The sequence below is a fragment of the Carassius gibelio genome, chromosome A17 (genome assembly GCF_023724105.1).
Source record: "Carassius gibelio isolate Cgi1373 ecotype wild population from Czech Republic chromosome A17, carGib1.2-hapl.c, whole genome shotgun sequence".
Taxonomy (NCBI): Eukaryota; Metazoa; Chordata; class Actinopteri; order Cypriniformes; family Cyprinidae; genus Carassius; species Carassius gibelio.
In genome coordinates this window covers 922,587-935,655 of record NC_068387.1, presented here as the reverse complement: position 1 = coordinate 935,655, position 13,069 = coordinate 922,587, and the positions used below count along the sequence as shown (strand labels likewise).

The window sequence follows — 13,069 nt, the reverse complement described above, 5'->3', positions numbered from 1 at the left end:
AATAAACTTAATTGAACTGAACTCAATATGCTGCATTTGAGGCATTAGAAAAATAAACACATTTTCATGACTGGAATTTGACAAGTACATAAAAATATTAATGTTACATAAATAGATACTTTGCAGTGTATTAAATGACACAAACTCATAGATAATAATAATTATAAAAAGAATGCACATGAACAAACACAACAGCGAAATTAATGTAAAAAGCCATTAAATAATATATTGTGACAGCCTCAGTGAGGAATAATATAACACATAAGATCTATATTATGTGTTAAGTGCTAGTGTTCGAGAAATGTGGATATTTATTTTAGAAATGTATTAATTTTTTTTTTTTCCACTGAATCATTTAATTACGTTCATACAGTAGGCTATTTTCATTCTCTTTAATATTTTCATTGTCTTTAATAAAACCCAACAATGCAGGTTTTTACTTTACTTTGAACTTAAAAAAGAAAAGTATAAAATATTTTAGGCAGTGCCCACGTTTCCACATGTCCAACAATATCATATCAGTCACACTTTTCTTAACACTTAAGTTACTCTTTAATTTTCTTTTTTTTTTTTTTTTTATCTGACGAAACACAGGTCGGATGTGTATCAGTAATAGACTGAGCACGTCATCAAAAGTCTTGGCCAATGGAAATGTAGGCGTTAGTGTATTCGCGCCTCAGATTGGTCAAAAGTTTCTGTTTCAACACGCGATATAAATGTCAACATCGACATTGTAAGCCTGAAAAAGAGACTCAAACAGGAGATTAACCGTTCACGTGGTGTGATAATGGTGGACAGTGTTTATCGTACACGCTCTCTCGGTGTTGGTGTAGTTGGTCTTCCTGATCAGTATGCCGACGGTAAAGCAGCGAAAGTGTGGCAGCTGTACATCGGAGACACTCGGAGCAGGACAGAGGAGTACAAGAGCTGGTTGCTCTCCCTGCTCAGAAAACATGGGGTTCAGAAGGTGCTGGATGTAGCCTGCGGCACAGGGTATGACTTAAATTAAGTAATAATGATAATAATAAATTTGCTTTGTGGTTTACTCAACTCCCCCTCTCAGAAATCTTGGTCATGCGGTTGGCCATTGAAACTGAAGGCATTTTATCTGAACAACACAAAGGCCGTGTTGCAGCAAGAGTCATGTATTCTTTTGTTATTTGACACTGGCAGGAGTGCTCTTGTTTTTGTGACATATCAGGACACAAGTGAGATGGGTATGACATGGGTATTACAAGGAGAGGGTGACTTATGAGGACATAATGTCCCCATTTTTCAAAAAGCTTATGAATCATACAGAATGATTTTTTGAGAAAGTAAAAATGCACAAAGTTTCCTGTGAGGGTTAGGGTTCGGTGTAGGGTTGGTGAAGGGTGATAGAATATACCGTTTGTACAGTATAAAAACCATTACACCTATGGGATGTCCCCACTTTTCACAGAAACAAACGTGTGTGTGTGGGTATAGAAATACATATGACACAATATAGATAGATAGATAGATAGATAGATAGATAGATAGATAGATAGATAATAAGATAGATACTGGTGGTAAGGAAGTAACAGATAGTTAAGATTTTTGTACTATATATTACCACTTTATAAATGTACACACCAACTTGTCTAATAATATCCATTGCTGGGCAGTGCTGTGTAGTAGCTGTATTTGAGGGAGTGTCTTCAATGTTAACTCAGCATAACCTGCAAAACCTGTTTTCCAGCCCAGACATTTGTATTCTCCACACAGGCTTGTCTGTAGCATATATTTAACAGCATATTTAAATGTAAACGGCGAATGATTGGTTTAAAGTCAGCATTAAATGGAAATTGTGACCGACTTTTCTATAATGTGATGTATATAGAAGTGAATAATCTGTCTATTACAAGAAATATAGGCCAAGACTTCATCCATTTAGAATTGATGGAATCAAAGAAAGTTGTTTTGCTAACTAAATGGAGGAAGATCTGAATGCATGTTTGTAGTCAGTTGTGGAGAGAGAAGTTGTTGGAGGGGAGGGATTGAAATTCACCTGGCCATTGGACAACCTTATTGCCCAGCCTTCACATTAATATACACGTCAGAGTAGAAATGCTGTTACGAGAAGAATAAAAGGGCACATTAACAAAAAAAAAAAAAAAATAAGAAGAAGAATTGTCAATTTTGATTGCATGGGGATTAATAGTGTCAGTACCAGCACTCTTTAATTATGCACTGCAAAGCTCGATGTGTGATATAGGAGAAAAAGACTTGACAAATGCATGCATCACTCTGCATTTATTAAATGCATGTTTCAAATTAAATCACAATTTTGTGCATTTGTTTCATTAAAGTTCATTGAAGTTTCATTGAAGTTCATTAAAGTTTCATTGAAGTTAATTTTTGTATGTAACTATATTTAAAATGTAGAACTGCCAAGGAATGCGAGTTTGCTTAAAATTGATAATATTTTTACACCATTAAATATAATTAGCTTTATTTCATCTTGTCATTATAAGCACATCATTCTGTTCTCTTTAATTTAGTCAGCCATACAGCCCTTAAAAGTAGAGAAAAAATCACTGCATAAGGGTGTGTTGAAAGTCGTCAAGTCATAATAAGTAGAATGCAGACATAATTTTTTTACGTAATTAATTAAAGTGCTTTAGTGCATTTTAGAGCAGGAGTTTTGAAATAGATTAGATATAATTAAAAAGATTATAGATCAGTCAATACAATAGTTTATTGTCAGTGAATATTAAAGAAGTCATGTGATGTTGCTAAAAAGAACATTATTTTGTGCATTGTGTTTGTGCATTTTAAGGTTAAAAACACGGTAGCACTTTATTTTACAGTCCTATTCCTCATGTACATGCTATGTACTTAGATTTATATTACTTTTACATGTAGTCATTTAGCAGATGCTTTTATCCAAAGCGACTTACAAATGAAGACAATGGAAGCAATCAAAAACAACAAGAGCAATGATATATAACTGTTTTAACAAGTCTCAGTTAGCTAAAAGGGCTTTTAAATAATATAATAAAAAAAAAACAAAAAAAAAAACAGATAGAATAGAAAAAGAATAGGACATCTTTTTTATAATTATATAATAAGTGAAAAGAAAATAGATAGAATACAAAAAGATTAGAAAGTTATTTATTTATTTATTTAGTTTTAAGAATTTAATTAGAATAGTGAGTGCTTAACCCTCTGACCCTCTTTGTTTGGGAGTCACACTTACCTTCTTCGCGGTCAAAAGTGACCGAAGCCTTGAAATGTAACTTTTTTTTTTCTTCAGGAAAACCAATGTAATATATTTTTGTTCAATAATATTTTTGGATTATTATATATGATTTTTAGGTAATTTTATGATACTATGCAATATTTATACAATATTAACGAGATATTTTCTCCATTAGAATTAATGTATATTTTTTATCTCTTTATGTATTTATTTATTTTTTTAATAAATGCAATAGTTCACATTAAAATAAAGTGAAAGCATTTAAAATCCATTTTTTGATGTGAGAATTGGGCAATCTGGAGGCATTAAAAAGGTAAAAACTTGGTGTAATGTTGCGTAACCTCTTGTATTAACACCCTATAGAATTATAGAGGCTTTTGGATTCACATAGTTTTTTAGACCTCATCTCTTGATTTTTTTTTAGGTTTTGCATTTAGATCTATGTCGAGACATTTTAAAAGATAACTTTTTGTCAAGGTTTAGATATTTTTGGTTAGATAAGTATCAGGTTTTACATTATGATTTCAGTCAAACATTAAAATCTTGTTAGAAAGGGAACACATAGAAAGCATTTTTGTTACTCAGTATTTGATAATTGAAAAATCTAACAAAATAAGGAATGAAAAGTGATCATTCAAAGCACTATACAAACATTTTGTAATTAATATTTTATGCAATGTACTCAAATGTTAGAGAGAGAGAATGAGAATCTCCTTTGGATTTTTTGATTTATGATTTACTGATTTTATTTCAATAACTTGAAAAAAATAATATTTTATTCTGATGCAGTCTTACCAGTTCATTTCTGTGTGTTTTTGTGTGTGTGTGTGTGTGAGAGAGAGAGAGAGACACTTTTTTATTTTTTCCATTTATTGATTGGTGTCAATTTTGCCCTCCTGATATTCTGTAGAGTCACCCCTTGATTGCTGCACACTTTTTTTCCATCATAATGAATGGTTAAAGCCGGAGTCACGCCCGTTTCACACATACTCCGTCTGCGGTGCGTATGTGTTGCGTATTTTTTTATGCATCCATGTTAACGGATTTCAGCGTTCACACTGCACGCGGTTGCGGTCCGTCAGTGCATTCCAGGAGCAGTGCGTCTGCAAGCAGTGCATCGATCATTTACGTACCAAGTCTATTTTTGCTGTGCTGCATGCACTGAATTAAAGTGACAGTGCATTGTTCGCGGTAAAAATGAGCATGGATTGACACGGAAATGCAGTCATTTCACAATAAATGTATACTTATCAAAGCCTACTGTGTTTCACACGCAACACATGGGTTTTTATGGAAGTTTTTTCCTAACATAATTAAAATTAAAATTAAAATGCTTAAAAAGATCAAATAATAAATCAAAGTCTCAAAACAACTGTTCAAATGATAAATCAAATGGTCAAAATATTAAATAATAAATCAAACACTCAAAATGTCTGCACAAATTAAAAATCAAATGCTCAAACCATATTTCATTTCCTCATTTGGATTTGATTTTTAATTTTCATCATCAACCCAGGAGAAACCTGTCAAAATTGAATATAAAAGTCAATGCTCAAGTCATGAATCTGATGCTCAAATTATATATCAAATACTCAAATGCACATGGCAAATGATAAATCAAATGCTCAAACGCACATCGCAAATGATAAATCAAATGCTCAAACAGACATCGCAAATGGCAAATAAAATGCTCAAACCTACATCGCAAATGTTACATCAAAAGTTGAATGTCAATCAACCTAGTGTGGGCGGAGCTTTGAGATGGAAGAGATCAAGATCGGATGGTGGAAATTGTTTTTCAAACTATAATTTTACATTTGCGTGGACAAGCAACGTCATTTTTTGTGGTTGAAAGTGCAAGTGAATTCGTGGAGCTTTTAGTGAGTAGTTAGAAAGCAAATGTGTTAGACAGACAGTTTTGTTTTTTTTTTGTTAACACTTGAACACCTGACAGGCGAATTTAGCAGTCATACACAGCAAAAAACGTTGGGTTGTTTTTTTTAACCCAACCGTTGGGTTACACATATTGGGTCAATGTGTTGGGTTATCTTAAAATTTGTTGGGTAATTTTTTTCGTCGTTGGGTTATTAGTTGGGTTATTTAGTTATAACCCAACTGTTGGGTTAAATATGTTTCCCGCTTCACTCCTGTTCAAATTTTAACGGTCCAGTCAGAGACTCAGTGCGGACATCAGCAGCAGCCTGCGTGATTATGAAGGGTAAGTAACTGTTAATATAATCATATGATGTATATAACTGTCATAACATTAAGTAATGTGTCTGATATGTTAATTATTGTTTTTTTATACGTTAAAAAAGTTTTAATTCCCTTTAGTCCGTTTGTTTCCCCCAGATAATCAGATCGATTGTCAATTAATGCTATTCATGTTTGTTAGCCAGTATTAATACAATAAAAGATTTAGACAAGTATGACTTAAAAGTTAATAAAAATGTTAGAAAAGCCGCACGGACCATTTATCGGATCGGACCAGTGAAAGAAGCTGCTCGAGCGAGCTCTGAGCTCACACACCAGTAATGCGACAGACAACAGACTCCGCGAGAATCGTTTGAATGAACCTGCAATTTTCTGTTATAAAAGTTCAAAACCCAGACGAAAGAAGAGCGCGCAGTCGTGAGGCAATCCGCTCTTTCAGCGGAAATTTATACTAGTGCCCCAAATTTACATAACATTACTCCTCCCACCAATCTTTAAGAGGGGAGCTAAAAACAGAAAAGTCATATTCGTCTTAGCGCACCAGCACTAATTAATTGTACTGTAAAAGTGTTTTTATGATTTAACTTATTCATATTGAATATTGTTATGCATCTATTGGAATACCCTATAATTACAGCAGTTTCTCTTATGAAGCTAGATTGATTGACATGTTTTTTAAATTTGTTGTACTAAATGTGTTTATACTTATGTTTTAGACAATGGACTTTTTCGTGATGGAAAAAATGCAACAATATAATTTCTGCCTGTTAACTGAAACATTTCAAGGTAAGTAACCTACACTCAAAAAAATAAATCGTTGGTCTAACTTAATATAATTATGACACCTATTTCCACACATTTGAATGGTGTTGTCTCAACTTAATTTAGGCAAATGGAACCCAAGAGCAAAATTCATTTTGAACCAACAAGATCAAATCATTTTCATTTGAATCATATTATCGTATTTATCTATAAACTATTTAATCTTGTTGAGCCAATTAATCTTAATCACTTAATTTAGAAAACCAGAAATATTGTGTCAACTACTATCGTTAAGTTAATTGTACAACTTTATTTACATCAAACAAATGTTTAATTGTTGACATGTCTATCAAAATGTAATTTACTGCACAAATAAAATGTTCTCAAAGTGAATGTCACAAGTTTCTCTTTATTCTTATTTCAAGGCAAATTTTCAGGTGAAAAAAAAAAAAATATATCATCCAAGATGAACAACATTATATTTCAATGTATATGCACAGCTAATACCTTCTTGAGTCAAGATTTAGTCTTTTGAGAATACACACGTAAGGTAACTTACTCCAACATCTTGTTCTTAAGGGCTGGTACCTTTAGTGAAAGTTTTTGTCCATCCAAGATAAAGAACACTTTCTGGATGACCTCAAATGTAGCCTTGAGTTCTCGTGGGTAGCTGAGGTTCAAGGCGTAAGTAAGTCCAAACAGCATGGCCACTCCTACACGTTCTTCAAAGAGCAGAGCACCTCGGTCCCTTCAATCAGGATACCAATGTCCACAGGTTTATCCCCTGGTTGGTGTCTACTGACTGGATGATGTAGATCCCCATTACCATCTGCTCTATGGCTTCTTTAGCATTCATCCAGTCGCAATCCTGGGCAAGACAAATAAAATGTGTTTAGTGTGTAAAACAACAATATTTATTAATGACAGTAAACATTTGGGGTGCAACAGTTCAAAATGCTCATGGTTCGGTTCGTATCACAGTACGGTTCAGTATGTGCTATGTTCAGGGAAAATTGGACTACTGCAAAATAAAAATTAAGAACAATTAATAAGAACAAATAATCAAACTACAAGCAACATTACAAATAAATACAATAGATCAAGATTCAAATAAAATATTTGAATCATTTCTTGTGTGATTTAACATTAAAAACACAGGCAGTGAGAATAGTCATCGTCATTAGAGGTGGACCGCGGTTCAAGTGCGTGCCGAACCGTAAGTAGAGAATGGTACGGTTAGATTTTTTACAGAGAACCATTGCACCCCTAGAAACATATGAAAACTGTAACAAGTGTACAAAACATAACGTAAACATAAAAGTGAAGAAGAGAAAAGCAGTAGCTTACATTGTACTCCTTGAACAGCTGTAGATGGTCCTCCTTTAAGTATACACAGTTCTTTGAGGATGCATTCTCTTTCCATGTCTACGCTGTTGTTCTGTAAAAAAAAAAAAAAATGCACAAAAACATTGATTATTTGACCATATCATATAGATAACTAAGTATATCAGGACAACCAATAATAAAAATTCTATCATTAATTACTCACCCTCGTGTCATGCTCGAAGACATTCGTTCATCTTTGGATCACAAATAAAAAAATTTTTTATGAATTCTGAAAGTTTTCTGTCCCTCCATAAACAGCTATGCAACTGAGACTTTGATACTTCAAAAAGTACATAAAGAGATCATAAAACAAATCCATATAAATTGAGCGGTTTAGTCACATTTCTCTGAAGACTCGCTTTATATTATGAACAGATTTAGATTTGGATTTTATTCACATATAAACATTCATCAACTCGCACATCAGTTGTGGTGAACGGAAGCATAAGCATGTTTGTTTGGCATGCGAGAACCAATGAGGTTCATTCTCGTTACGCAGCACGTCTGAGCTTCTGTTTTTGGGCATCAATCAGGTTCAGTTGACCTTCCATTGATGTTTGCTGATCAATGTTTATATGCAAGTGAAAGCCTAAATTAAATCTGTTCATCATACTTTCAAACATCGAACTTATTAAAACGTCAAAGTCTCAGTTGTGTCGCTGTTCATGAAAGGACATAAATCTTTCAGAAATCATCAAAAAGATCTTCATTTGTGTTCCAAAGATGAACGAAAGTCTTACGGATTTGGGACGACATGAGGGTAAGTAATTAATGACATCATTTTCATTTTTGGCTGAACTAACCCTTTAAGAACATCACTAATACAACTTACCACATGAAAAAGTTTACTAAAACCCAAGCATGGGATGCTGTTTATTGCTCTTGTAAACCTGTAAAATAAAAATATAAAAATAATTTTTACATAAATTTGCAGTGTTCTCATCTTTACCTGAACAGAGAAATCTCCTACAGATTGCTCAGCAGCAGTCGTCTGAATGAAATGGCTAATTTTATAACTGAAACAATATAGTAAAATAACTATCAAATTGTATGAAATCAGAAAATTACATTATCCATTCGTATGTTGGTTATGAAAACATTAGGTATTACCAAGCACACACTAATAAAACACTTTAAACTTTCCTTTATTTTATTACAGTAATAATGAGCCATTTTTCTAAACCCATTTAAGAACATACTTAATACAACTTACCATGTGAAAAAGTATACTATAACCCAAGTATAGGATGCAATTTAATGAGCTCTTGTAAAAACCTGTAAAATAAAACAATGTTTACATAAATTTGCAGTACACTTGTATTTACCTGTACAGATGTTTCACGTATTACATGCTCAGCAACAGTAAAATTATATATACAAACACAAAACAATTCTGAAGAAAACGGGCGATCCTGCTCTACCGACTAAACCGAGGCTGATTTTCCCATGCAATATGCATTATAACTGAAATCAATATAAAAAGTAAATGCTGCCCGGAAGGGAAGTTTCGATCATTATATTTCATACAAACAAAAATCAAATTGTCTTTAAATCATTCTCATTCAATTACAGCAACTGTAACAATAATACAACGTAATACAAAAATGTGCAGTAGCAATTACAACACACAGTGATAAGATTAAAGTATAAATATCACGTTTAAGATCACATCTATAAAACATTACGAATTTGAACATGTAACAGAAGTGAGGGAATCACTTACGGTCACAGTATTCATCTGTGCGAAATAACAACGCGTGCACCCTAATCCTGTGCGATCATAGTCAAATGACACATGCCTAGTACGCATGTGCTCTATACTGTATTCCACGCCGCCTGGCTGCTTGTTGATTAACATCAAGCATATAATTGTATTGACATCTTTGTTTGTTGTTTCGTTTTAACATTAATTCGCAGTGTTCTCGTCTTTACTTGTACAGAAGCATCACTTAACAGTTAACTGAAACAATCTAGTACAATAACGCTTGCAACTACCGCATTAATGTTAAATTATGTACATACATGCAGGCGTTTATATCGATTTACTATGTTTTTATCGAGTATGAACATGTGACTAATAGAGTAGTTCAAATATTCCAATAAGCGGTCAAATATCCGCTTAATGTTGAATTCTGACTGATTTAAATAGTTTTACTCTCTATCAGCACAATGCAGACAAAGAAAATAAAGGATTTTTGAACTTACCAATTCTACAGCATTCCACCATAGACTGGACTCCACCACGTAATGGCGCCCGCGATAACTGACGAGGTCACGTGGATTTCCTGTCATCAGCGCATGCGCAAAAGTAGTAGTTTGACTCGAATCATTATTTTTTGTTGTTTCGACACAAATGAATTGAGCTCTTTTAAGGTTGTATGGATTTAGTTCAGACTGATTTAAAATAATTGTGTACATCCCTTAAACTGATTAATTTTATTTGTTTCAAAATGCTCTATTTATTTTTATCGAACAACACCCAGATTTCATTTTTTTGAGTGTATTTAAATCAATGATACATACATTTTCAATTTTACTTAGACCTATGACAAAAGGACCTATGAAAAAGGACAAGTGAGGTGAAATAAGTGTATTGTTGCATTCCGTCCAACAAAGCTTCCTTTCATTTACAGTGTACTTTTGTTCCTCCCTACAAGCCAAATCAGTTTGGGGTATAGGGTGGGAAAATTTACTCACATTAGCCGCAAATATAGCCAAATTTTCTGGAGGGAGTGAAAACTGGTTTAGTCTGTCTCTTAGTGCAAATGATAGTAGATCCCCACAAAGACTGTAAAAATTTAAACTGAGATAATTTTTTTTTTTTTTTACTTGTATGTAAAATCTCTGTACTTTTGTCATTAGGCCTTCGTGCAGAAATTATCTTTAAACCCCTTCCTGCCATCTGCACCATACCACACAAATGGAAAAATGGTCTGCATATCATACACGGAAATGAAGTTGTCCTTCATTGACATTCAACCTGTAAGTAAAAACAACACTTAAAATTACAGTGCCCTGTGTAGTCAAGTCACCTTTATTTATTTTGTATAAGACACACGTTGTACAATACAAATAGTTCCAAGAAGATATTTTGAATAAAAAAATGATGACAGAATTTTCATTTTTGGGTGAATTATCACTTTAACCAATTTAAATTCGCTATAGCTTTTAACTCATTTAAATTCACTCATTTGTAAAGTGAGTGTATCAATGAAATATCATCACAATTCATGTTAACTGATTTTTTTTAAATTCTTTTAAGGTTTACACTAATTAGTGCTGTACTTGAATCACGAGACAAGCCAGTATTCACATGTCTTGATGCTTGGTGACAAGGAAAACTCCTCCCAAGATTTTATTATTTTAAACGGGGAGGCGATGGAATAGAAGACGATACTACAAGCAGTCGATCGGTGTTTCAAACTTTTCTTTGTATATGACATCTACTACCCAAAGCCCTCTGCTCCCATTTGAGAGTTTTTGGAACACACAGTCTTTGATAGTTTCTTCTGCACACTGTCTCCTCCTTAAAAACTTTGTATTTAGTAATCAATAAAAAAACTTTTTTATTTTATTGATCATCAGTAGGTCCAGCAGTATATTATTATTATTACTTGATTTTATGATTATTTTTTGTTTTATTATATGTTATGTTCATTTTACACACACAGCAGTGAGAAGTGAATACACACCCGGAACAGTGGGCAGCTATAAATCCAGCGTCTGGAGAGCAACTGGGGGTACAGTGCCTTGCTCAAGTGCACTTCAGCCATGGGTATTGAGGTTGGGAGAGAGCGCTGTTCATTCACTCCCTCTCACCTACAACTCCTGCCAGTACCGAGACCTAAAACCTGTGACTTTCGGTTTCCAGGTCCAACTCTCTAGCCATTAGGCCACAGCTGTGAACTGTATTTGCACATTTGTGTGTTTTGATATGAATATGAATCAACACATTTGTACATCTTGAAAATGTCAGTTGTATTTTTACATGTTCTTGTACATTTAAATAAAATATTTTAAAATATATTTGTAAATGTGTTACTTGCATATTAAAATAAAATCTGTAAGTTACAACAAAGTAGTTTCAAAATATGGTTGTGGTAAGTAATTTTTAATAAAAATACTGATGTTAATTAATGTAAATAATTAACTCAACTGTTGGGTAATTTTTAACCCAACAGGATTTTAACCCAATGGGTTGGGTTGAAATAACCCATAGATGGGAAGGTGCTATACCAACCCATAGTTGGGTTATTTTTAACCCAACATTTTTTAGTGTGTAGTTTTGTCTGTTCGTTGTTTGGAAATTTGCAAGGTTAATATTCAGTGTTTAAACTATGCTATGTAGAATCAGACCTTTATGCTTGTTAACATTTGTCATATGATATTTCTTTAAAAGGCATGCTTTTTTATGCACTTTTTGCAGAAAGTTGACTTTCTCATGCTTTGTGCTATGTTGACAACAATTGATTGTTCAACTTAAATATGATTGAAAGAGTTGTAATATCATTAAATAAAACCATTTCCACCAGCCGATCTTGATCTTTGAGCATTTGATTTATCATTTGAGCATCTTATTCATGATTTGAGCATTGACTTTTATATTCAATTATGACAGGTTTATACTGGGTTGATGATGAAAATTAAAAATCAAATCCGAATGAGGAAATGAAATATGGTTTGAGCATTTGATTTTTAATTTGTGCAGACATTTTGAGAGTTTGATTTATTATTTAATATTTTGACCATTTGATTTATCATTTGAACGGTTGTTTTGAGACTTTGATTTATTATTTGATCTTTTTAAGCATTTTCATTTTCATTTTAATTATGTTAGGAAAAATCTTCAATAGGTTTTGGCTAGATTTAAAACAAGAAAAGGAGCAACTTTAGAGAAACAAGGCAACATTATATATGCACTTTTATAGAGGAAGAAAAACAAAGTTATTTAAGACCCGTTGGATTGCGTGTAATAAAGATTTAAATGCAAAAGGCACGAGAGTTGACTGTTTCTGTCAGTGGTGAGTTTTAATTTTGAATGTTTGTGATATCCTAACAAGAAAAGTAGGCTAATGTTGCGTTTAAATGTGTTTGCTACAAAATTTAAATGTGTAAATGTGTGCAGCTTGTTTCAGCAACTTATTATAAAAACCTAGCAGTCAAATGCATGAGTAGTAATACATTTGTTTATATTTGAATTTAAATGTGTCTATGAAAGATTGTTACTGTAGCCTACTGTGATGAAAGAGTATCACAATGCTGAAAAAGCTTTTTGAATTTTTTTTTTTTTTTTTTTTTTACATGATTTGATATCAAAATAATGGACAAAGCTTGTGTTTTGTGGCTTAAACTGCCGCGGATCAGTAGCGGACTGCAAACGCGTCCTGTGTGAAAGCACAATGAGTCCGTGCTGCTTCAGCACAACATACATACACACGGACTGCAGACGGATTATATGTGAAACAGGCGTCACCATATGGAAAG

The 13,069-nt window shown here is 33.1% G+C and overlaps 1 protein-coding gene and 1 long non-coding RNA gene across 3 annotated transcripts in view; one reads left to right on the top strand and one right to left on the bottom strand.

Annotated features, from left to right (window-relative positions):
* Window positions 1-689: 689 nt before the first annotated feature.
* Window positions 690-13,069, top strand: part of LOC128031492 (glycine N-methyltransferase) — a 79,152-nt gene continuing 66,772 nt past the window's right edge. Inside the window, exon 1 of the mRNA XM_052619791.1 lies at window positions 690-993. Coding sequence (XP_052475751.1) covers window positions 788-993 — 206 coding nt within the window. The 5' untranslated portion in view covers window positions 690-787. The remainder of the gene's footprint in view (window positions 994-13,069) is intronic.
* On the bottom strand, window positions 3,233-10,440 carry LOC128031498 (uncharacterized). 2 transcript variants are annotated; one of them, XR_008188100.1, is made up of 5 exons: window positions 9,791-10,440; window positions 8,799-8,860; window positions 8,418-8,475; window positions 7,547-7,637; window positions 3,233-7,067 (listed from the first exon to the last, which is right to left on the bottom strand). It is a non-coding gene; the product is annotated as an uncharacterized LOC128031498 (long non-coding RNA). The 2 variants fall into 2 exon arrangements; XR_008188099.1 differs by having other exon boundaries at window positions 8,799-10,440.